The sequence below is a fragment of the Nanorana parkeri genome, unplaced genomic scaffold (assembly GCF_000935625.1).
Source record: "Nanorana parkeri isolate BGI_ZX_2015 unplaced genomic scaffold, ASM93562v1 scaffold1092, whole genome shotgun sequence".
Classification (NCBI taxonomy): Eukaryota; Metazoa; Chordata; class Amphibia; order Anura; family Dicroglossidae; genus Nanorana; species Nanorana parkeri.
The window spans coordinates 552,675-577,183 of record NW_017307360.1 but is presented as its reverse complement, the minus strand read 5'-3'; the positions used below and the strand labels follow the sequence as shown (position 1 = coordinate 577,183).

General features: G+C 43.3%; 1 protein-coding gene across 1 annotated transcript in view; it reads right to left on the bottom strand.

Annotated features, from left to right (window-relative positions):
• Positions 1-2,716: 2,716 nt before the first annotated feature.
• FAM134C (family with sequence similarity 134 member C) overlaps positions 2,717-24,509 on the bottom strand; it is a 40,483-nt gene continuing 18,690 nt past the window's right edge. The window contains exons 3-9 of the mRNA XM_018567786.1: positions 21,582-21,612; positions 19,895-20,021; positions 17,083-17,167; positions 15,161-15,298; positions 13,084-13,154; positions 10,218-10,350; positions 2,717-3,793 (exon numbers count right to left, since the gene is read on the bottom strand). Coding sequence (XP_018423288.1) covers positions 3,354-3,793; positions 10,218-10,350; positions 13,084-13,154; positions 15,161-15,298; positions 17,083-17,167; positions 19,895-20,021; positions 21,582-21,612 — 1,025 coding nt within the window. The 3' untranslated portion in view covers positions 2,717-3,353. The remainder of the gene's footprint in view (positions 3,794-10,217; positions 10,351-13,083; positions 13,155-15,160; positions 15,299-17,082; positions 17,168-19,894; positions 20,022-21,581; positions 21,613-24,509) is intronic.

Here is a 24,509-nt window from a genome sequence, read left to right as displayed (position 1 = left end):
ACTCAGCTGCAAAGGGAAGTTCTCACCAAGCATGAGAAGAGATAAGGATTTAAAAGGAAGAGAAGGGGAACAACCATGGATTACAGTAAGGCACACATTACAGTATTGGTTTATGTAAAAAATCTGAGGGTTTAATGTCACTTTACTGGGACTCCTGGTATCAACGAATACTGAAGAAAATTATCGGTACTCAAATACTGAAAAACTGGTATCGGCGCATCCCCACGTATCGCCTCTTTTGGGGGGGTATAGCCTCTCGAGTTCAATTCCTCTTTAAAAGGCCATAATCCACAACATGAGAAGTGCAAATCTTTTTTAAAACAAGAAATAAAAGGAAAAACAAATGTAGGGAGCGCAGTGACAATGGCTCGTGTATCAGAGAGCAGCAGCTACTTCAGGAGTTCTGCACCACAATATGTGTGGAGCCTTTGTCACAGCATTCCTTGTTCTTCTTGCAGGTACCATCTTTTCATATTTATTTTTTTCTATTAGAGCCGTTTTATTGCTAGACCCATTGTGTTTCTTAGGCCTTACACCTAATAACCAGTACTGGCTGCTATTGATTGAATAGAAACATAACCAACATTTGATCATCATAAAGTTTTTGATCTATATGTGCATGTCAATATATGAAGCCCTCCTTTGACATTACTTGATACTTTCTATATAGGAAAGCACTGTATTGTGGTGGTTATAATGTATTTATGTCAGGTAAGAGTCTGACCAAAATATTTGTATTTGTAACACAGGTCTACATTGATGTACATTTTAAAGTGGTAACTGTGGACACCACTCACTTTTATTGTGGTGACTTGGTTAGCGCACTTTGAGTAATGTGTGGAACATTTTATTAATGCAAAATAGTGCATATTGCTAATGTGGAAAACCTGGAGCTGCAGTTTCTTTCTTGTTTTAGAAATAAAACTTAGAAACAGGTGGAAAAATTGAACAGATACCCATACACTTAGGCTAGTTATAGACAGTGGGTCTGGGACCTGCCACTAAGCATTGTGCAAGTCTTCAGACAACTGGAAGCACTGTGCATGCGGAAGAGAAAGGCTCATGCATGGCAGAAGCGATTTCATGCAGTTTGCAGTCCCTATACTGGGTTCATCAGTCATGGCCATTCATGTCAGTGGGGCTTGTTCTCATCACAGCAAAGTGTTGTAGGGCCTTTTTAAAAACATCTTGCATGCAGCGGTTTCCAAATCCTGTTAGTTAAATGAAGGCCTTTAAATACACATCAGAACATAGCTTAATTCCCCTGCAATTTCTGTGTGCATGTCAAACGTCATGCATTTTTTATTGCATCTGGTGCAAAAAAACCCTGTTCACTATTGTCTGCATGCAAATGCAATTACTGCAGAAATGCCATCAATTATGGAGCGGCTGGTTCACTGCTGCTCAGTTTCTTTTCTCTGAACGATGTTAAATATTTCTGGGCATTAGCCAGTTTAAATAAAATATAAATGTACAAGCACATGCCAATGTCCCTTCCCCACTGCATAACTGGCTGCAATCACTAGGCAGCACCAGTGTGACGGTATAAAGAAATCACAGGTCACATCACTATAGTCTACCTAAGTGGGGGATATTTATCACTAAATCAAAGAGGTGAAATTTATTAATGTGCCACATTATGATAGACAGAAAAAGAAAAGGGACAGATTTTTTTCATGTAATTAATGTGTGTTTGTGCTTTGTGCCCATAGTCAGATTATGCAAATGTGTGATCGATTTGCCAACATTTTGCAATTTGCCTAAAAAAAAAAAACAAGCTCTTGGAAAACGCATTTTAAAAAGTTTTAAAAAGTAATTTTCATATAATTGCACCTATTTAAAAAGTATTCACATCACTTTCTAATTATGTAACAGATAGGCTTGTTAATTCTGCTGCAATCTAGTTTATAACACCTATGAGGAATGTGTGGAAACAGGCAGACATGTGCAGGTTGGCCGCAGACATTCGCAGAAGCGGCGCAGCTTTTGGACACTTTCAGCCACAAAAGGTGGAATATGAACTGCGAATGATTTGCACAGATTTGCATGGTAAGACATTTGGAAATTTGGAAACTACGTTCATAAATGTCCCCTGTATATCCAAAGCCAGAGTTGGGGAAAAGAACTGAAAAACCAGGGACTATTAACCTTAAATTGTCAACGATTCAACCAAAAGTTAAACACACATATATTTTACTATTCAGTAAGAGTTAATAGCAATCAACTATTGGTAACATTTACCAAATATGCTGAACAGTGATGGCCACAGTGACCAGATTTTAGCTGGTAAATGCTGATAGGCTGCTCTGGGTGACTGCATTGCTTCAAGAACTTTTTATTGAATAAACCCCTCTGGTGTATATGATCCTTGTAATGACGCTTCTCCTATTTTGATGCTATAAAATATGGCAAGTTACCAGTCTCTTGCTTTACTCACTGGGCTTTTAGTTAGCAAGATCTACGTCTTCTGCGAGAAAAGCACTTTCTCTCGCGTGTCAAGCTGGATTGTTGAGATTTCAGCACTTACCTTTCTGGTGAAGGAATCAGCTGTAGAACACCACTAGGCCAGGAAACACCGCCATGACCTGTGGCAGGAGGATACATTTGGCACTATGACCATAGTGGATGGTCTAAGATGAAAGGAATATGTTAAGGCTCTATATAGTCATTCCAGTTAGAATTATAATAATAATAAAAAACAAAAATATTACAGATGGTGAGTGAAAACCAAAATGTATTCAAAATTAAAAGTGCTTTTGTCTAGGAAGAAGGAGAGGATGTGGTCTCCATTATAAAGGAAATGTTGCACTGTACAACACAGAATGAAGCCCCACCACAGACAGGAGAAATATTCAAATCCACAGATTGTAGGGGCACTCTTCTATAAATCAACAATATTAACAATCCACTCCAATCTTCACCATCTCTAAGTGCTCGGTCCAGATTTTAAAAGCTGCCCCACGATGGGGGGACAGCGAACCACAAGGTATGAATTAGGACACCTACAAATAAAATGTGTCCCCACTGCTAAATCACCAAAAATTAAAAACCTTTACATTAATAACAAACATAGGAGTTCTCTAGCCCTAGACTGAGATGGGGCATTTATGAGAAAGGTCAAACCTATTGCACATTGTCCAGCAGGAATTTCAAATACTGAATATTTCAATCCAGAATGACTAATCTACTGGGTCAGACTTCACAGTGATAAAGCAGCAGGCTGGTAAGCCTGTATTAGGAAATGGAAACCTCACACAGGGACACACTGAGCAAACACAGCCTGAAGATACTGGTCTACAATGAGAAACAGATAAGATTGTATGTTCACAAGAGACTGGCACCTTCCTCGTAAATTACTGTTGGCCACGTGGATTGGTTGGATCCATCTGGCTTAGCTCGGATTGGTCCAGTAGCTCAAAGTCATCAGCTTCTGCATCAGTGTCCATCTCAGAGCTTGAGTTTCTCTGATATGTTTTGGGTCTTGTGTTTTCAAAAAAGCCAGAAGCTTGCTGGGTGACTCCTGCCAATGCCATTTGTATCATCCCTCTTGTGACTAGGTTGGTAAGGTTGTCTTTGATCTGCTGAGCTCCAAGTGCTAGTGGTATTTCAGACTCGGATGACTCCTGATCATCATACAGCTGGCCAGAAGACATACGATGATGACCGGCTGAAAGAGGCAGCCCAATGCTGGTGTCATCTTCATCATCCATTCCTACGGTCTCTGGATTGATGGAAGGAAAATCAGGGAGATCTCGGGCAAAAGATTCTTCTGGATCACTGTGGCGGTCCAGGTCTATACAAAGTAAGAATATGAATAAGTCACACATTATACAGTCTTACAATAGGAATACTTAGCTAGAAAAGCTCCTGCTACTGGCTTGTGGTGGTACTTTGTTTGATCATCCTTACAGAATACGCCTATCTGCACCATATATCTAGTGACATACAGCTTTACTTCTCTTCTGCCAGATGTGGTTGTACACAGGCTTCACCAAGTTTAAATATTACAGAGAATAAACATGACAGTTATACTTACCGTAAAGTCCACTGAGGGACACAGGAAGTCTTTAACCTTCGGGTTATACTGTCACCTACAAGAGGATTGGAGACTGGCAAATTAATCAACTATAGGCCAGCCCAGGATGACCCCTTATACAACCAGCATGCCTCAGTTTTGAAGCAAAGCAGTATTGAGAGCATAATCAAAAACAGTAGTGTGGGACCTGAGTCTTTCAAAAGGACAACACAAATGTCTAACAGCCCCAAGAAGATAAAAAAATTATAATAATTGGGTAATGCCTGCAGCTTATCAGATAGGGCAAAATATTCCCCTTGTAGAAAGTGTGAACAGAAGACCAGGTGGCAGCCTGACCAATCTGGAAAACAGTTGCTTGATGCTGAAAAGCCCAAGAAGTACTTACAGATCTAAGAGAATGCGCCTTGACAGGAAATGGTGGAACCTGACCCTTGAGAGCATAAGTATGGATGATGGTCTGAGGAGGGGGCAGAGAGTGAAACTCCAGTTTGTAGCCCCAAGATGCCACATTCTGCACCCAAGTGCATGAGATGCAAGCCGTCCAAGGGTTCGCATGCCCCCTTCCCCCCACCCACCTTGGGGAGTTGGGGCGCACATTTATGCAGAGAAAGGCTTGCCAAAGGATGCTTGTGGGGATGACAAATGATTTGCAGTCTTTCCATAAGCTTCTTCCACTGAGAGAAGCATCTTTGATGATATTGTCAGGAGCTGGTCTGAAGAGATGCTGTCGCTACAAGGCCAAGAGGATCAAATGCTTTTTACACAAGTGTTCCACAGTCCAGCATTTTAGCCAAAGTGCCCTATGCATATGCATGGACATGAGACAAATGCGAAAAATGAGACAGGAAGCTTCCAGCAGACCATCACAGATTAAATTGAGCGATACAGCCATCTGTTCCACGCATTCTATAAGCAGGGAATTGACCACAACAGCAGTTCAATGTGTTTTATGGGATTTTGACCAGTTACACATTTTTTCTTTACAAAGTAAAGTCACTGCTTGAATCGGATCAAGGGCAGGACCTCTGGGGAAATTTTAAAGTTACTGATTCAAGGGTTAAATACTTGGTTATGTCTAGGGTTCCTTACTTACATTGCAATACTGCTGATCCTACATTGTATGTGATCGAAAAAGCACCAAGAGAAGCGGCTTTGGGGCATTGGTCACTGATAGGAGGTAGCCTGCAGGAGCTAGGGATAAGGCAAGTATTTCTGCTTTATAATGGTATTCTAGACAAAAATGAGCATCTAACCTTTGCAGTGTGGGGAGAGTAACCGCAGTAGACTGATAAGCTTACCCCTGAGAAGTCATAAAGATTGGAGCAACTCAGAATCAGAGATCTGTGGCCAATTGCTCAGAAGCCACTAAGGCAACAAGAAAATCAGATATAGAATAGAAGAGGGCACTTGTGGTCTCTGCAATCAAAGTCAGAAAAATAATTTTGATTTGGGTAATAAAGTGTTTTGCATTGACACAAAGAGGACTCTGAAGATGGAAAAGACTCCAAGTGCAGGAGATTACAAGATTCAAGGCTGCAGACATCGGCACCATCAGTAGATATGCTGCAAGCAGCTGCAAAGACATTAGTAGAATGTGAGCAAGGGTCACCTAGTAAGTGGGACTGTCCACTAACCCCCCTACCCCTATGTCTTAGCATCAAACATGTTGCACCTGCATGGTGATAAGACAACACTTCAGCTAACTCATGAACACCCGTGAGCTGATAGCAGACGAGGGTCAGATGGCCGGGAGTGAACAAAGTGGTCGCAGGTGGGCAGCAGTATTAGTCCAAAGTTCCATAATGCTCTTTGCCAGCAGGAGAAACAGCAGGGAAATGCTTAGAAGCTGCATAGCAGAAAGGAGCACACATGACACTCCACCAAATGGATGGCATCAACATGCAAAACTGGTAAGTAGAGGAATAGCACCAAGTGACTTAAAGTGACATTAAACCCTCAGATTTTTTAACATAAACCAATACTGTAATGTGTGCCTTACTGTAATCCATGGTTGTTTCCCTTCTCTTTGCTGCTCTTCCTTTTAAATCCTCATGTCTTCTCATGCTGGACAGAACTTCCCTTTTCAGCTCAGGGCCTCTTCCTGTAGTGCTGGCTCAGGTTACAAACCTATACAAACGTATACACAGACACCGTGTATCCATTCCTGAGACAAGGCAGTCTGCTGCAAAACAGAAGTTCTGCCCAGCATGAGAACAGATACAGATTTAAAAGGAAGAGCAGCAAAGAGAAGGGAAACAACCATGGATTACAGTAAGGCACACATTACAGTATTGGTTTATGTTAAAAAATCTGAGGGTTTAATGTCACTTTAAGTAAATGAGGTAGCTCACGGTACTTAGCCCAACCGGCCAAATCATTAAGTAAGTCTTCAGAGGCCCGGCAAATGGTGAGGCAGTGACAGTGGCTCTGGACCCAGAAAGCATTTCACAGCCAACGTTTACCAGAATGGAGTCTGGAAATCGACCTATGTGAACCCAGTGCTTGAAGGTCACTTCCAGGCTGTCCCTGCAACATTAAGTCCAGTGAGGTCTGGACCCAGTACTCCAAAAGCGAGGCTGAAGATGACCGCTCCAGAGAGCGGCAATTATAGAGACAAAGCTCAAGCAGCGATGAAGAGAAGAGTTCTGACTGAAGAGAAAAAAAAGCTGCTAGTAATAAATAAATAAATAAAATATTTAGTCTTACACGGCAGAGCTGCAGAAGAGATGTCTATCCTCTTAGGAAGTAGCAAAAACTGAGGAATGCTGGTGGTAGGAGGGGTTATCGTAGGCTAGCCTACAGTTTTTTTTGTTTGGCAGTGTCCAATCCTCCTCTGGGCGGCAGTATAACCTGGAGGTGAAAGACTTCCCATGTCCCTCAATGGATGAGAAAGAAAAGAAGCCAACATCAATGCCACAGTGCTGCAGGAATATTAATTTCAAATTCAGGTCTGATATTTTTTAAGCTTATCCCTTGTACCTCTAATTTGTACCTCGAAATTTGTCAACTTGTATCTAGCACATCCTAGAGTCCATTCCAGTTGAGTCCACACCCATCGCGTAGTTGCTGGGACTTGTTGTCACTTTAACAACTGAGGTCCTAATAGGTGTATCATAGCTATCATAGGTATTTCATCTATGAATGTCAGAAACAGTATTTGGTAAAATGTAAACCAAGTAGCTAAATGCAGCTCATCTATGGGTTTTTTTTTTGTGCCTAGCGTCCTTCTCCTGCAGGTGGCGATATTACCCTACAGTACATGATCTCTGATCTGTTCCCTGTGTCCTTCAATGAACGGGAGAGAAATAAATATCATTCTTAATTTAAAATAAAATACACAAACGGAGTGTTACAAACACAATGTTTACTTCAGAATAAAACTGCATGCACAATTTCTTGCAATCGCATCACACTGGAAGGCATGGCATTGCAGTACTGTACATTCAAATGCGGGTGATCACACTGGGTGGGAGGCGCGTTTAGGGTGCTATTGAAAGGAATGGCACTGCAACGCACCTCCCGCAACAGGATTTGTATTGTAAGCACATGGCACTTGAATAGCTTCAGTCAGGGAATGACAGCTGCCAGTGGCAAGATTCCACAGACGGCAGATGACTGTAAATACAGCAGGTAGTGGGCTGGTGCAATACCCAGCCTGCTATTGGCTGTTGCACCCGCCCACTGCTTGCTGTGCCTTCCTCCCAGCGTGGAGGTGAGAGGTAGGGGATCCAACCAACTAATTGATAATGAGAATAGTTGGCAATTAGTCTCATTATTATTATCATCGATTAGTTGGTTGCAGCCCTACCTTTTTTTCGCTAATAAACCCTTTATTAACCCCATGCTAAACTTACTTGGCCCTAATTAACTCCTCCTATCCCTGCTCTTCTTAGCTATTTTTTTGTTGCCAAACTTTTAATGCTGTTTGTTTTCTTTTATTTATTTTTTTAAATGCATACACAAAATGCCTGAATTTAATTTATAAATAACTATGCCATGGTTTGTGTCAAAATAAATAAGATACATTGCAGAATAATATTAAGACCTTATATCTATAGTAACAATTTATTTGAAATTATAACTGGTCAAACTTCAAAAAAGTGTATTTGTTTTCTGTTTTACTTCTTTTTAACTTTAAACTACATAGAAAATCAAATAAAGGTTTTAAGACAATACCATCAAAAGAAAGCCAAAAAACAAACTAAAAAAACAATATATGGCTCACTTTTTTATCATAAGTAGTAGGGATGCACCGATACCGGTTTTTCAGTATCGAGTACGAGTACCGATATTTATCTTTTGGTACTCGCCGACACAGAGTACCAATACAGGTAATTCCGCTAGCATTAGGAACCGGCTTCCCAGCCAATTAGCATGGAGCTGACTTCCCGGCCAATCCGCTAAAAATATCAGCAGCATGCGGATATAAATTAATTCTACATTCACTAAACAAGTATTTTTACTTAGAATGACTGTGTTTGCACTGGTAGCACTGTAGCCCTGGTCTCACCGATGCAGCCTGGGAAAGCTACACCACCAGTGCTTTCCTGGGAAATCTGTGAACTGCATAATCTTGCAAGATCTCAGGGGAAAGGCATTTTCCTCTTCGGATAATGTGCATGGTCATGTTGCAGGAGGCAGACCCAGAGTTTCAGGAAGTAAAGGGAGAAAGATTCTTCTGCCCTTACTAAAAATGGCCTCCAAGAGAAGGTGTTTGTTGTGGGGTGGTTGGGTTGAAGAAAAAGAAGGTATGCAAAGAATAAAAAGCATGCAGTTGTCTATATGCATCTGTTTGTACATTGCCATTACTAACCATTTCTAAAAGGTGTGTTCTTGTGTTAAGATCCTCTTAAATAGGCCTACACCTAAGACGTAAAAAGCTTTGGAGCTCAGCTGGTTGATATACTCCAAACTATCGCTCACTATCCAAACTACTGTTTAAGTCTGCACGTCAAGAGGTTACCCCAGACCTTACTGATCCCACTTGCTTTTAGTCAACTTTAGCTACCGGTTATCTGCTCCTGGTCTTTGATGAGTTGCAGTACTTGGCTCTAATCTACCCCTGGCAACGAGAGGTACTGCATGATGCTGTAGTAGATATGTCTTCAGCTGGTATTGCTTTTCTATGACTAAATGAAGGAGTTTATGCAAATTCAGGAGGACTGACGTATTAATAAATCATATTTTTGAGTCAGCAAAACTGATGCCCGTACCATATCTCACAAGTGTTTGTCAGTTATATACTACCCCTGTACTACGGTACACCTGTCAGAGGGATATAGGGGTATTTACTTCTGCCCTCCTGTTGAAAATGTTAGTAGTGGCTGTGTGTTTAGCTATGATACTTTTACATCACAGACCTGTAACATGCAGAAAATGAAGGTCAGGGAAAAGTAAGAATGCTTCATCTCTACACCGGTCTGTTCTGGGTCTTCATTAGACTACATAAAGTCAGAGCATGACAGCCAGGTAACTAGCATTTCTCAGATTAAGAAACAAACCCAAACAATTTTCTCATGACTGGTTTCCTTTAGATATTACCATGTATACCACACAACTACGCTTCTTTAGTTGTCCTAGCAGCTACGTTAGTCTTGATCAGGATGTTGCCAGCAAACCTGCATTCTTTTCTCTCTGTTCTTCCAGTGCACCACTTCCTGCCCAATACTATCTTCTCTGAAAGACTTAATGAGATGCTGACACTGTCTATTAAAAAAGGGACAAGTCACAGTGTCTGCAGATAGATGAAAGTAGTCACTCGCACTCCATAATATTAAAGTCAATGCTGTTTATTGACTGAGATAATACACATCTTTTCATCTATCTACATTTCACGGAGGCATCCGTTGTCATCACCGCACCCACCCAGTTGGGTTTTTGTCCGGTCAGGAGTGTGATGGGACAGGGAGGATTAAGTGTCTGCAGATAGCCACCTCACAGGCAGGTTTACTCACCGAGCCATGCCCCCATTCCTCCCTGCACTGTCGCAACCCTAGCTAATGGAGTCAGACTTTCGGGTATGAGATATAATATTTTACTGCATGAGATCTGTCAAGATTCAAGAAAATTGGTCTCGAGTCTAAATATTTTTGTTTAAGTGTGCATGCTTCTGTGTACATGAAAAGCTAAATAACACCAAAATATTTTCACGTTTCTTTTCATATTCCTGAGATTAGATTACCTTCTGATCCTTCTGTTAGAGGAGTCTGGCCCCGGGATAAATTAAATGTCCCATTTTCTGTGTAGGAAACATCTGCATCTGAATGTTCAGAGTCCGATATGGTGAGTTCTCTTGCAACTGCAGAGTCATCCAGCTGTAGAAGAAATTCACATTAGGTAAGTTGCAGGTAGAGAGCTGTAGGAACTCCATCTGCATGGCTACCCCAACACTCAACTGCTCTCTTTGGAGTTTGCACATGGCCGCCATCACCAGGCAGCAGCAGTGTAGATGAGGAAAAAAAGAATGAATCAAATGTTCCTACATATCCAGAAGTATTGGGTATTTTCTTTACTCTGAATAGAGCATCAGAGGAACCAAGGAAATGTGAGTATACGCAGCTGGAAGGAGAGAAATTGGGCAAAGCATAGCTTTGCTTCAACCACTTGCCATCCGGGGCATTTTCCTACTATTTGCACACACGTGATAAAATATACATTTTTGGCTAGAAAACCGCTTCAGACCCCCAACAATGATATATTTTCTGAAAGCTGAGGCCCAGCAGAATAAAAAAATGCTAGGTGCAATTTTTTACGTCGCACGGTTTTTGCGCAAATGTTTATCAAACCCGTATTTTTAGGAAAAAATAAACTAAATTAAAATTTAGTGACAGAAACATAATATAATAACCAATTTTTTTGTAAAATATAAAAGATGGGGTCACGCCGGGTAAATAGATTCCAAACATGTCAAGCCTTAAAATTGTGTTCGCCCGTGAAGCCGCAAAAAAGTAAATAACCCAAATTTCCCATAGGGAACATTCCAAACGCGTTTACCGCTCATCAGTTTAGTGCCAACAGTCAATGACAGTGCTAGAATTATTGCTCTCGCTCCGACGTTTGCGGCGATATGTAACATGTGTAGCGCAATTGTTGTTTTCGCACGTAGGCGCACCGACGCGTGTCTGCGTGTGTATGTGCGTGCACGTGAGGTGGGGGTCTTAAAACATTTATTTTTGCATTTTATAATTTTTCCTATGTTACTTTCATTTTTTAACACTTTATTTTATTTACACTAACCCTATTGCTATTACATAGGGAGCTAACAAGCACCCTACGTAATAGCAGATAGGGTGTGACAGGTCCTCTTTATGGAGACATCAGGGGTCTTGCAGACCCCTAATGTCACCTAGGGATCCCAAAGAAGCTGAGGAAGCAGAGATCTGTTTCCCCAGCTTCATCTCCTGGCTCTAAGAGCCGGAGACTGTGAACAGTGACACCAGAAGTGATGTAATACACATCACTTCCGGGTCCAGTGATCGGAGGAGAGATCTCTCTCAGACCACTTCGGGGAGACCCGCCGAGCCGCTCCCGGGCACCGCACGGGGACAGAGAGCCCCTGATATCCTCCTTATCCAGCCAATACAGCCCAGGATCTGATAGCTCTAAACTTGGAAAAGGCTGAGCGCTTCTCGGTTCAGTCACTGCAGAGATTGCCGGGAGGGGAGACCAACATCATGGAGGTCTGTAGAAGTAATCGGGCTGTCCGAATGATTTCAACGGTAAAGGCCAGAGCCGCCTGACAAATTTGAAAACAATCGATTGCAGTTTGTTAAAAATGTTGACAGCCAGGACATATAGAACTGGCAGGCAAAGTGTTAAAAAGCCCCGTGGATTTAATAAGGGGCACCTTCAGGTTGCAGTTTACTGCTTTAGTTTGTTTCCAGAGCTAGCTGGGCAACACAGTGCCATCTAGTATGCAACGTTGACCAAAACTTGCCATTAGCAAGTGAGGGCCCTTCACATTTAGTGGTCAATACAGTGGTGTGGATGGACGGAGGGTGTGTGGGGGATTGCGTGTCACCAAAACAAGATAAAAACAGCAGAAAGTTGCTTTTTTTCTACTCAAAACAAAAAAAGTTGCAGTCCAAAAACATCCCAAATGTTCACTAAATTTAAAGGAGAACTATGAGATGAGTGATTTCCACTCACCTCATAGTTCTAGCCGACCTGTGACAATGAGACTGTCACAGGTCGGCTCAGTAGATCGGGAGGTGAGCGAACATATCCCGGCGTTCGCTCCCCTCTCGATCCTGTCACGGCTCTCTGCCGTGACAGGGGGAGGGGCTGGATTCCCCTCTCCCCGCTCCGATCTGCCAGCGCTGACTGGCGAACGGACGGGGGCGGGTACAGCTGGCTCGGCCTCTAGATAGGCAGAGCCAGCTGTCACTCACGCAGCTGGGCGGATCTCGACGTCCATGTCGGGATCCGCTCCGGCTGCGGCGTCTCAGTATACCGCGAGCTGTAACTCGTGGTATACTGAGCTTAGGGTAACGGGAGGACGCTAGTTTGTGTCCTCCCGTTACCCTAAGGAGAACTATGGGGAAAAACATTGACCCCATAGTTCTCCTTTAACTCAAGCATCTGGTATGAACGAGCCCTTAAAATAGAAGGCTGACAATGCATTAATGCAATACATGTGGAATGATCATTCGATCATTGATGGTGTCAACAGGCATTGGGATTGTGCAGACTGGCACATGCAGTGTACATTTGACATCAGTTTCAGATGCTTCATGGATTATTTAGCATTTACTACAAGTTATTTTTACCTGCAGTTGACCTTCCCTTTTTTTGCATCTCCATAGACTAGTATGGTGAGAAGCACTTTTGATGCAAAGAAAATCTCATCAATACTGGCCCTTAATGAGGTCAGAGCACCAATATCTGGCTGAAAGTGGTTGTGAATGGCTGAGGTCCTGTTCTAAAGTAGATTGCAAAAGGTTTTTCTTTGTCATTATATTTACGTGACTTTGATTTTATAAACAGTATGTGGATATGGGTCTAATCATTCTAAGGCAAATATGATTCCTCCTAGGGTGTGTACTTACCGTAGGGCAAAATGCAGCCAGTTCTTCTTCACTGTCACTTCCGTCACTGGGTGGAAGAGCACGGCCATGCACTAATCACAAGGAGATAAAAGTTACTAATGCCGGATGAAAAACTAAATGCCTTACATACTGCAGATTACTTAAAAGAGAAGTACTTTACTTCTATTTTTGGGTCACAGGAGTATATTTGATCCAAAGTCAGCATATAGCAGACTACTGCCCTCTATATGCTGACAGCACTGAGACGCACTGCAGACGGGAAGGATCCAGACAATATTGTCCGGCTGGCCATTTGACAGCCGGCTCTGCCTCTCTAGAGCCAGAGCCAGCTGTGCCCACCCCTCCCCTGTCCGTCCTTCCAGTCAGCGCTGGAGGAATGGAGAGAGGGGGGAATTCCTGCGGTGACTGACAGTCCCCAGTCTCTGTAGGGAGAAGAATGTAAAGCAAGTACCAGTATATAGAGCTGGCATGTGACAGCTGCGGTGTCCAATGCTGGCTTCAAATATTGGAAAGAGTATATTTTACTCTCCCAATACTTCTCCTTTAAGTCTTCCAACTCCCAGCTCTATATAATAATTGGTACCTAGTACAGATAAATATTTCGCAAACTACACAACTAGAAGTGGCAATTTTCATTAAATGGCCTCAGGATTTAAAGAATAAATACCCAGGCACCATGCTAACTGTCCAAGTAGAATTCTGGGAAGTCAGCTTAATTATATTAACAGTGAAATACACAGATGGCCATATTTGTTTCTGCCAAAAAGCTTTCAATCCCATACCGCTATTTGTGTGATTTACACACATCCGCCACACAGTGCACAGCCAAGAAGATCACTCTACTTCTTTCTGGGTCAGCTTCCGACTAAACAGGACAAAGCTTAGGGTGCAGTCAAATGGTTTAATGACAAAGTTGGAGTCAGGGGGGTAGAATAGGAAGCTGCATTTTTGAACCAGGAAATAAGTATGACATTTGCCTGGCTGTGCTGCGTGGTTGAGGCAGCATCTCAACTGTGCCTTGAGCCAAATGGCTGAAGTTCCACTTTAAAATGTATGCCGGGGCAAAATAATAAAAAAAAATGCTTTACATGCATCTCTGCACATGCATGCACATTCCCCATGGTTTATCCTTTTAAAGACCCTGCAAGTACAGAAAACTACCTGTTAAATCTGCCAGACTTGCACTCCTAAGTCCTGTTGTGCAACAACACACAGCAGTTTTGTAGACTGAGAGGTGTCAGCCCTGTTGAGTTTTCTTTTGCTAAACTACTCAAACCCTCCCATTTTTTTCCCTCTACAACATTACACTTATTCTATAGTCCAAGATAGGAACTCAGAGGGACACTTAAACTTCTTGAGATAGCACTGGAAGTATGCACAGGACATTTCCGAAAAGAGCAACAGGTTTTGTTTTAGGTACTTTTTGAACGGATACAACAAAACACTTTTATTGGTATACTAAAAGACCAAAAGGTAGCATACATGAGAAGTATTTACATATATTGCGAGCTCAATATTTACATAGTCTCTCAGCCTTTCTCAACCATAGTTCCTGCAGAGGTTGCTAGGTGCTCATTTAGCAGTGGCAAATTTTCCAACATTCTTTGTACCACTGACCACCGATTCAAAGAAAGCATTTCTACGCTGACCACCATTGCAATTTTCAGTGTCCGGGGTTCTTTACTGGTGATGGATTATAGATTGTGTAATTTTATGATTATTGCTGAAAGTAATTTTGTTTATATACAGCAAAATGGGTGTCAAACAGACTAGAAAATGATTTCAGGGGTTTTATTATGTTTAAAAGGCAGTGAAAGGCTGAGCATGAATATGCACTGCATCAATTAACTTAAAGTGTATTTCACTCAAATTTGACTGCAAAAGTGGAAATACACTCAAACATTATTTCAGGTTTTTTGGATCTCTACAAATTTAGCACTCTTAGTACACAGCACCTTATGAAATTAAAAATAACTAAACCTACATGTTAAAGCACTTTACAGCAAACGTGCAAAGTGAGATGGGTATGGTCAAAACAGATATGACCTTTTGGTTGATTATGATTAGTAGCACATACCTGGTCTCTCCTTCTGCTTGGACATCATGTATCCACGGACACTAAAGTCCAACCGCTGCAGGGTCGGCTCCAGTTTCTGGTACACACGTTGTCCCAAACGGTGATATATTGCCAGAGGCCAGAGCAAGATGAAAAGCACTGTAGGAACAAACCCGTTACATGGGTCAGGTACATATTAAATTAACCTTCAAGGTAAACCAAGCCCAGACCACGGCTAAACAAAGCCAACACCTGACAAATCCTTGGAGCCAGGCAGTTAATGTGACAATCCAAATAAAAAATGCAGTTTGCTATGCATATTGTGCACACGAATGTCAATGCAGATACTAGTGGCCATATTTTTCCCTTGCACGTCATAAACACTCTTTAAGCCGACAGAATTTAAAGGGAACCTGTGCTTTTCCAATGCAGGGCAAAAGTTAACAGTCAATATAACTGCCACCCTTCACTTCAAATGTTTACCTTCTTTTTTTCCCCACCAGTTCATTCAGCCTTTGGGAGTAAAGGAAAGAAGCTCTGTTTAGGTTCATGACGTGCTTGTGAAGGTCTGAGGATTTGTTCCCATGTGACAGGGCTGGGTGCTGCGCCAAATTCAAAAAATTCCTGTCGCCAGTTTTGGTAGCTTTACTGACACTTGTGACAGGTTCAAGTAGTTCCTAAAACTGCCACTTTAAGAATCTGTCACTATGTATGCGACAGTTTAAAAAAGAATTACCGACTGTTAACAGATTGAAAAACTGGTGGTACTAAAGACCGACTGTGATCTGGCATACAGAGAGATGACAGTGCTCAGTGTGGCATGTATGTGCTGGAAGCTGTCAGGAATCTGACAGCATCCTGTTCACTGGTTGCTAGGACCCCGGGCCAGCGGGGTCCTAGCAATCCATTATGCACCCCCAGCTCCATTCAGCTGCCAATCTGGAGATTCCCCAGCCAGCAACTGAATATAAACAAAGGGGCTGGGGATGCTGGCTGATATTACCCAAATGTGCCCTCTGCACCATAAACAGCAACCAGCACCAACATTTCACATGTAATGGCATGATGGATTTCTAAAGAGTGCCGCAGACACTTTTTATAACTTCCAGTGCGTGTGCCTTATTAATAAATTCACTCAAAAGTAATTATTTTAGTTGCAGATTGAATCTGGAAATCTAAGTAACTAACCTTCCGGATCTTTATATCTCTTAATCACCATGTAATTTTTCTAGGTCTGTGACGCCCCACATTGAAATCTTGAGTAAAAGGCAATAAATTCTTCAAGGCTGGGTTCACACCTAAGCGTACGGAATATGCGCGTCTGCCGCGCGTTTTTACCAGAATTTGCGGTAAATGAAACGCACGACAAACGCATGTTTCCGAGGGCTATCCCGCTGTATCCTAATGGATACGCGCGACAAATACGCCCAAAAGAAGCTCCTGTACTTCTTTGGGCGTAGGGCGTTTTACAGCGCGTTCCTATGCGCTGTAAAATACCCAGGTGGGAACCATGCCCATAGGCAATTATTGGTTTTCACGTGTTGAGCGTTTTACAGCCCGTAGGAACGCGCTGTAAAACGCCCAGGTGTGAACCAGGCCTAAGTACTATGCTTTTGAGTAGAGGTATCAAAACCAAATTTTCACATAGTGTGTTATTCAGTAAAATTAAAGAAAAGTTGCAGGTCTAATACATAGCTGACTCCAGTGGGAGTTTAGGTCTCCGCTTGCCTTACCATACAGTGTCCCTTCTCCTCAATGTAAAATAAGCTAAATATCCAATAGGCATAGTGACACCTACTCATAACAGCCATGGTAAGTAGGCTGACCAGGTAACCCAAGTGCTAATCTCTGACCACTAAAAAGAACCTAAATGATCCCTTAATGAGCCACAATCAAGCATAATTATTCTACGTAATATGAAAACCATAAAAAGGTGGACTCACACAGCATATAGGAGAGTACAATGCCAGGAATGTAGCCACCCAGGACAGCCAAGAAGGTTAGGAATCCACAGACCAAGAGACAGAACTAAAAGTGCAAATGAAAGCAATGTTACCATGTGGTATGTAAACACATTTATAGTGCACCTACTTTGTTGTTCAATCTGCCTTCTTTGAATACAGATAACACTAAGAGGCTGATGTATAAACGTTCCACCCAGTGTACAGCTTGGTGAATGCCATTCGCATAGCATCCCTGCCAATAGATGGAGCAGAGGAGCATATGTGCTATACTCTGGGCGGAATGTTTATACATCAGCCCCCAAAAGTTGGTACATAAGATGGTTTCAATTATATGGAGTTATTTGTCCACCCTTCTCCAAAAAGCAGAATATTTGTAGGACAGCAGCCTGTAGTCAGTTTAGGAGACATATTATGAGGTTTTTTTTAACGTTTTGGATGGAATGAGGACAGTTTTGGCTATCTATATATACACACTTTAGCTGCCCACTGTCAGGAATGTTTGTTAGAGCTCAGGCACAATCTAATATCACTGCTATGGTTTATAATACTTGCCTGGATGGGAAATCATTAGACATCTAAGTAGCGGCAAAGGATGATTTATTAACGGATTGTTTTTTCAATACCAATAACAATCTGAAACAATATTTCTAAAGACCTTTATAGCAGTATGTCATCTCCATTAACCTCTATAGAGATTCCAGTGAAAGTAGAATTTGGAAGGGGTATTAGGAGGAATGCCAATGTGGTGACTATATAGAGCGGGCTCAAAGTTTTCGTATCACCCACCATTCATAATGAAAATAACATTCACTTGGATGTCTTCAAGACACGCCTACTGCCGTTGGATGCAAGTGTTGCATCCAATTTACACTTGCCTCCATGACCGTTTTCTCTGGATATTATGCTGCAAAAACCAGCTCTCAGCGACTCCCCTACCCGACTCCCCTACCACTGTCGTCATTATCTGCTTCTGGCTCCCTGTTTGCAGTAGGCTGCAACATAGTAACAATCAATAGTAGGAAAACCACAGGATGTTAAAGGATGTCGTGGTGGTAAGTGTACATTTCATCTTCATGGAATTGTACCTGAAGAGGTCCATTCATATAGGCCAGTGGTGGCGAACCTATGGCACACGAGGCCCTTTCTGCTGGCACGCGAGCCCAGGTTCAGGCCCCAAAACATTAAGGCAGCCGAGCTGTCTAATGTCGACGGGGAGAAATCGGCGGGCGGGCGAGCGAGCAGGAGGAGAAGGGGGACGGAGCGGCAGGGGGTGGAGACAGAGGGAGATGGGGGCGGAGATGAAAGAGGACAGGAGGAGACGGGGGACGGAGCGGCATGAGACAGGGCCGGAGACAGAGTGAGATCGAGGCGGAGATGAGAGGACGTGAGGAGACGGGGAAGGAGCGGCATGAGACAGGGGGCGGAGACAGTCGGGGGTGATGGAAGAGGCCTGTGAAGACTGAGGCAAAGGCAGAAACTGCAATGGAGGAGGCGTCGCCAAGGGGCCAGTCAAGCGGCAGAGCTGAGACGATTGGGCGCCGAGGCAGCAGTGAAGGCTGGGCTTCCCGTGTAAGGTAGGAGCACTGTGCTGGCAGGGCCCAGCATAGATTATGCACAGCCCACCAAAGAGTCACAGGTGGGCTGTGCAATACTTTTTGGTAGCCTTTGCAGGATCCATGTCTATCCGGGCCAGTCACAATTAGGCAGCGGCAGCCAATAAACAGGTAGGTTAGACGCTGCTTCCTCCTCGCTAGGACCCCGGGAGGCCCCCGCAAGCGGCCGTCTAATCTGCCAGTTCAGAGGTCACCGCCGCTGTCTGATTGTGACCGGCCCGACTACAGAGGTGATCCGGGACATTCGAGTCCCCCGTGAGAGCCGTACAAGGCCGTAAGGCAGTGATGTTGAACGTTTCTTAAACCCGAGCGCCCAAAATGCAATACTAAACTTATTTTCAGCGCTGGCACTTTGAGATAAATACATTGATTTTGCGTCGCAGTTTGGGCACTCGGGTTCAAAAAGGTTGGCCATCACTGATATAGGCTCTCTACTGCACATCTATACGTAGCCTTTATTTTACAAGCAAGGTGTGCCTGCAGTGTCCCGCAGAGATCTTTCTACTTCATTTTGTAGAGAGAACTCCTTAATTAAAAAGGAGAATTATGAGGCGAGTGCTTTTCACTCAGCCTCATAATCTGAACTGACCTGTGACAATGAAACTGTCACAGGTCGGCTCAGTAGATCGGGAAGTGAGCGAACACATACCGGCGCTCGCTCACTTCTCGATCCTGTCACTGCAGAGAGCCGTGACAGGGAAGTGACTGGATTCTCCCCTGTCCGATCCTCCAGCACTGACTGTCATTCACGCAGCTGGGCGGATCCAGACATAACTGTTGGGAACCGTTTCCGTTACCCTTCGGAGAACTATTGGGAAAAGCCCTGACCCCATAGTTCTCCTTTAAAGAAGCCAGTAACCTGACTTTGCCAGGTCATGTGACATGCCCCACCTATTTATTGTTATGAATGGAGTAATGCGCATTTATAAAGCACACCGATGTGCTTTCAAAATGTTTTTTTTTTTTAAGCAGTGGTATGGCCGTGGTAAAGCTGCATTATAACTGGGGCCTCAAATCTTTTTGCTCAAAAATGGCTTGAAGATTTGTCAAAGGCAGAAACAGTACCTTTGTGTTTGTCTAAGTCTGCACAGTAAACCATTTTACATTTCACATTTATCTAGTCATTTTAGTACTATGCCCCAGCAAATTAATGAAATGCCTGGAAACAAACGTCTTACCTTCCCTGGATTTTCAGCCTTAAAAAGCAGGAGGTTTCTTCTGAAATTTGTTAGACTGACCCAGATTTCAGCGGCATGATGACATAACTCAGGAACACTGAGCAGTCTCGGATGCACATACCCCCAGCTGTAAGACATCACAAAGCGTACTGGATAAAATGCATAACATTTATAGCAGACCATTGACTGTAAAATAAAAAAAATAGTCACCTGTAGAATTGAAAAGATGATGTGATTATGGTAATGCCAATCTGAGAGGCCTCCAACATCACATCAAAGCAAAGGCAGGCTTCTACTGCACTAGGTGAGAAGCTACTCAGCCTCCCCCATAGCACAGAACTGTCAGTTGTCATGCACGGCGCCGTGTGCCAGCTTGAGGTGGGGTGGAGTGGCCTGGAGGTATGGCTGCAAGGGGAGCGCCATCCATATGTGCATGGCTTACTGCTCCCTTCGCGACGTCACATTCTGGCTCCCGCAACCTCTACAGGGAGTGCAAGGGAGCTGTACAAGCAATGCACGTATGGATGGAGCTCCGTAACAGCACAACAGCCCACACTGAACCCCTAAAAAGTTTTGGGAAGTGTGTGTGTGTGTGTGAGAGAATGTCTGAGTGTGCGAGTCTGTAGTTGTGTGTGTCTGTCAGTGTTTTAATTGCAAACTACCACGCAATCACACCTACTGTTCGATTAATTATCTTCCTGTAGGATGAACCCCTGACCAACATGGTGTACATCAGAGGGTATTGCATGGCACTGAAAAATACTGTGGTAGTAGTTTTGGTTCAGGGTGCCCTCACTCAGTGTGAACTGTCACCACCCATGACAAGGCAAATTGCCTTGTCTTGCGTTCAGGCTGCGTTTGACAAAATGGATGCATTTCCCCAATGCACTGACACAATGTCATTGAGGCCTGTGATTAAGCACTTCCTTGTGTCACAACTGCCTTCCGAACTACAACTCAATGTCTGAACAATGTCACATTATTATTAGGTACCATTCCCTTTTTACAGCAATCCTGCTGTAGGGACTTAACTTGAGTGATGCCTCTTGCTCCGATTATCATCATCCATCTTCCTTCCAGTAGTCCCTCCAGCGCTGGTACCGGTCTCAGATCCAGTGCAGACTCTTCAAGTCCGACGGTGTCTGTCTGACGTGCACACTCACGGCTGCGTGCATTGACTTCTATTGAGTCTCTCCTCGGTGATCTCCACTGTGCATGCGCCCGCCCAGATCTTCCTGCACTGCAGTTCAGGGAGTCTGGATGCTGCAGCCGGGAGCGAGCGGCGATGACAGAGGTAAGTATTTACTTATTTGGTAACTTTTATTTTTCAAAAGGCTTTTGCATTTATCTACTACTTGCTATCAGTAGATGCATGTAAAAAAAAAAAAATAAGACTTTAATTTTACTTTAAGATTAGTGTTACAGCTGAGTACCATTTTCACTCTAGGTGCAGCCATTATAAATCATTCTATGCAACGTTCACATGCAGAGTGTAATGCAAGATTTCAAAGCGCTACTATGGAGCTTTCTGCAAAGATGTAGATTTAAACAGACAAACATCTATGCTACCACTGCCAAGTAGCAGTGGAAATGAAACATTTTTATATTTATATATTTATGTTCTGCATCAGCTATTTTACAGTGCCATAGTTTTGCTGCATACAATTCCTTTCTCTGGTTTTCTTACCTCTCATTGTCCAGGTCACTGGATCTTGCAGCTGAAATTTGGGAAACAAAAGTTTTTAGTAAACATGTTCAGTTTTGCAACAGATCTAAACGGTGGTTACAGAAAAAAACAAACTTAAAGAGGAACTTTCCCCTAATCCTAAAAATGGAACCTTAACAAAGGTTTAGGAATGGCGATCAACAGACACTTATTGATATCTGGCAGCTTTTTTTTCTCTTTGCATACCTTGCCCCCCCCCCCTTCTTCTCACAGTGACCATTGTTACTAAGGGCAGATTAATCCATCTCCTTTTACTCAATGGAACCTTTGCGGGATTTTGCAGTTTACAGGTGAGATTTCCCAGCAATGCACTGGTGATGTAACCTTCCCAGGATGCATCTCTTCCCAGGGTTACATCTGATGCCCAAGAGGACCAGGAAGTGGAAAAATAGTAATTGTAAGAAAAAGGAAAAAAGTTTAATGAATGTAAGATGCAGAGCTGCACGCTGATGTGATTTTTAGTGAAGGGGGTAAATGTGCACTTTAAGGTAGAGCCATTCTAGTTCATTTCAAGTCACCTCTTGGAACTGCAGTAAAGGATATAGTAATTTCAGTGCTTTTAAGCCGACCATATACTGTGCATTTTTTTTTAGGTGTTTTTCCCCATATTCTCCTCAGGGTCACGGGAGGACATAAACTAGCGTCCTCCCGTGACCCAAAGCTCAGTATACCGCTACAGCGTTATACTGAGATCGCCGCAGCCGGGATGGATCCAGACAATACTGTCGAGATCCACCCAGCTGCGTGATTGACAGCTGGCTCTGCCTATCTAGAGGCAGAGCCAGCTGTACCCGCCCCCTCACCCGTTCGTTCCTCCAGTCAGCGCTGGAGTATCGGAGCGGGGAGGGGGTAATTTCTGCAGGGAGCCATGAGTGACAGTCACCACTCTCTGCAGGGACAGGATCGAGAAGTGAGCGAGCGACGTTATGTGTTCGCTCACTTCCCGATCTATTGAGCCGACAATTAAACTGTCACACGTCGGCTCGAACTATGAGGTTGGTTGAGAATCACTCACCTCATAGTTCTCCTTTTAAAAAACATGTTTCTATGTGTGGTTTGTGATTGCTGGTTTCAGATCTCTTTAAAAATTCTTTCAGATCTGCTTGATTGAAAACATCAGACTCTTTGCAACCTCCAATGACGCAAAACAACTACAATGTTCATGTTAGCCAGACAGCATGTGATGTTTGCCCAGGCTGCAGGACACAAGAGAGAGCATAGGAGGGTGTATGTTTTTCCTGCAGAAACAGCCTGGCAAAGTTTCTTCTACTGTTTATACATTTTTCTTTAACCCTCCCCTCCCCGACACAAAAAAGGTAATTAGCCCTGAATAAGCTCCAACACAGATGAACACAGAGCTTACATACGGCTTTTTCCTCAGTGCCCCAGTATGCAGAAATAAAGTCCCTTTTTTTTTTTTTTGCAGTTCTTTACCCTTTTGTGAAAACCTTTTCACTAATTGCCTCAGCGCATTTTGCCAGAATCTTTACAGGATTTGAAAACAAGTGCAGTCATGAAGTAAGCTACCCTGTTTATAACTCCCAATGCTATTGCCAGTTATATGACTGAGTATGTGTGGGATTCACGCATACTGCAGAAGAGGGGAGAGAATTAGCCGTCTGTGCTCAGAGTTCAATGCATTTTTTTGAGCCTGTGGATACACTTTGAGTTAGAGCAACCCACATGCTGGCAGCAAGTGGTAAATATAAAAAATATTTTAGATTTCCCTGATTAAATATTAAAAAAAAACAAGAACTCCTATTTTATATATATTGTGCGCACACACACACACACACACACACACACACACACACACGTGTGAAAAAGAAGGTACACCTTCTTTGAGTATGTGTCAACTTCCTGGAGTGTGTGAAGATTGGTAACTGTCTTGAATCTTTCTCTGTGGAATAATGCACTTTAAATTGTTTGGAAATGGTCTTCTAACCCTTCCTAGATTGATGGGCAGCAATAATTGCTTCTCTTAGATCATTGCTGATGTCTTGCCTCCTTGGCATTGTGTTAAGACACACCTGAATGCTCCAGACCAGCAAAATGCTAAAATGTTGGCTTTTAGGGCAGGTTCACACTGATCTGGTCCAGAAAATGTGAACCTGCGCACAGTTCCAGTGACAAAATGAGACATGCACTATTTTTCTGGTCTGGTCTGGACTGGAAAGGACTGCACTTGTGTGAACAGAGGCCAGAAATAGCATAGGGATACATTAGGATGCATTTTGGGTCCGGAAAGAATCTGGTCTGGTCATGATCTGGATGTATTTTGGCATCCCAATCCCCCTCCCATAACTTCCCTAAGCCCTGGTTCACACCTAGGCGTATTGCATATGCGCGTCTGTCGCGCGGTAAAAAAATTGTGCGACAACCGCGCGTTTCCGAGGGCTACTTGGCTGTATCCCAATGGAAACGTGCAACAAAAACGGCCCAAAGTAGTACATGTACCTTTTCAGGCGTGGGCCGTTTTGTAGCGCGTTAGGGACGGGCTGAAATACGCCAAGGTGTGAACCAGACCCATTGACTACAATGGGATTTAGATGTTTGAGCGTTTTGTAGAGCGTTCGTCGAGCGTAGAACGCGCTACAAAACGTTCAGGTGTGAACGAGGGCTTAGGGAGAGGGCTGGCTGGGGTCACACATACATCTTGAACTGGACTTAAGAGATGTCACCTTTGGAATAAAGCAGGAGACAAATACCAATGCTCTGGAAAACCCCAAAGCTATACTGAAAACCGTGGTTTAACCTCTTGCCGTCCGCCCGTAGTAAAAAAACGGACGGACGGCACTGCAGCATCTGCGGGTTGCCGTCTCCAGACGGCAATTTTTTTCTGCTCGCGCGCGCCCCCTAGCGGGCACGCACGGGCAGAAAAGACCCGAC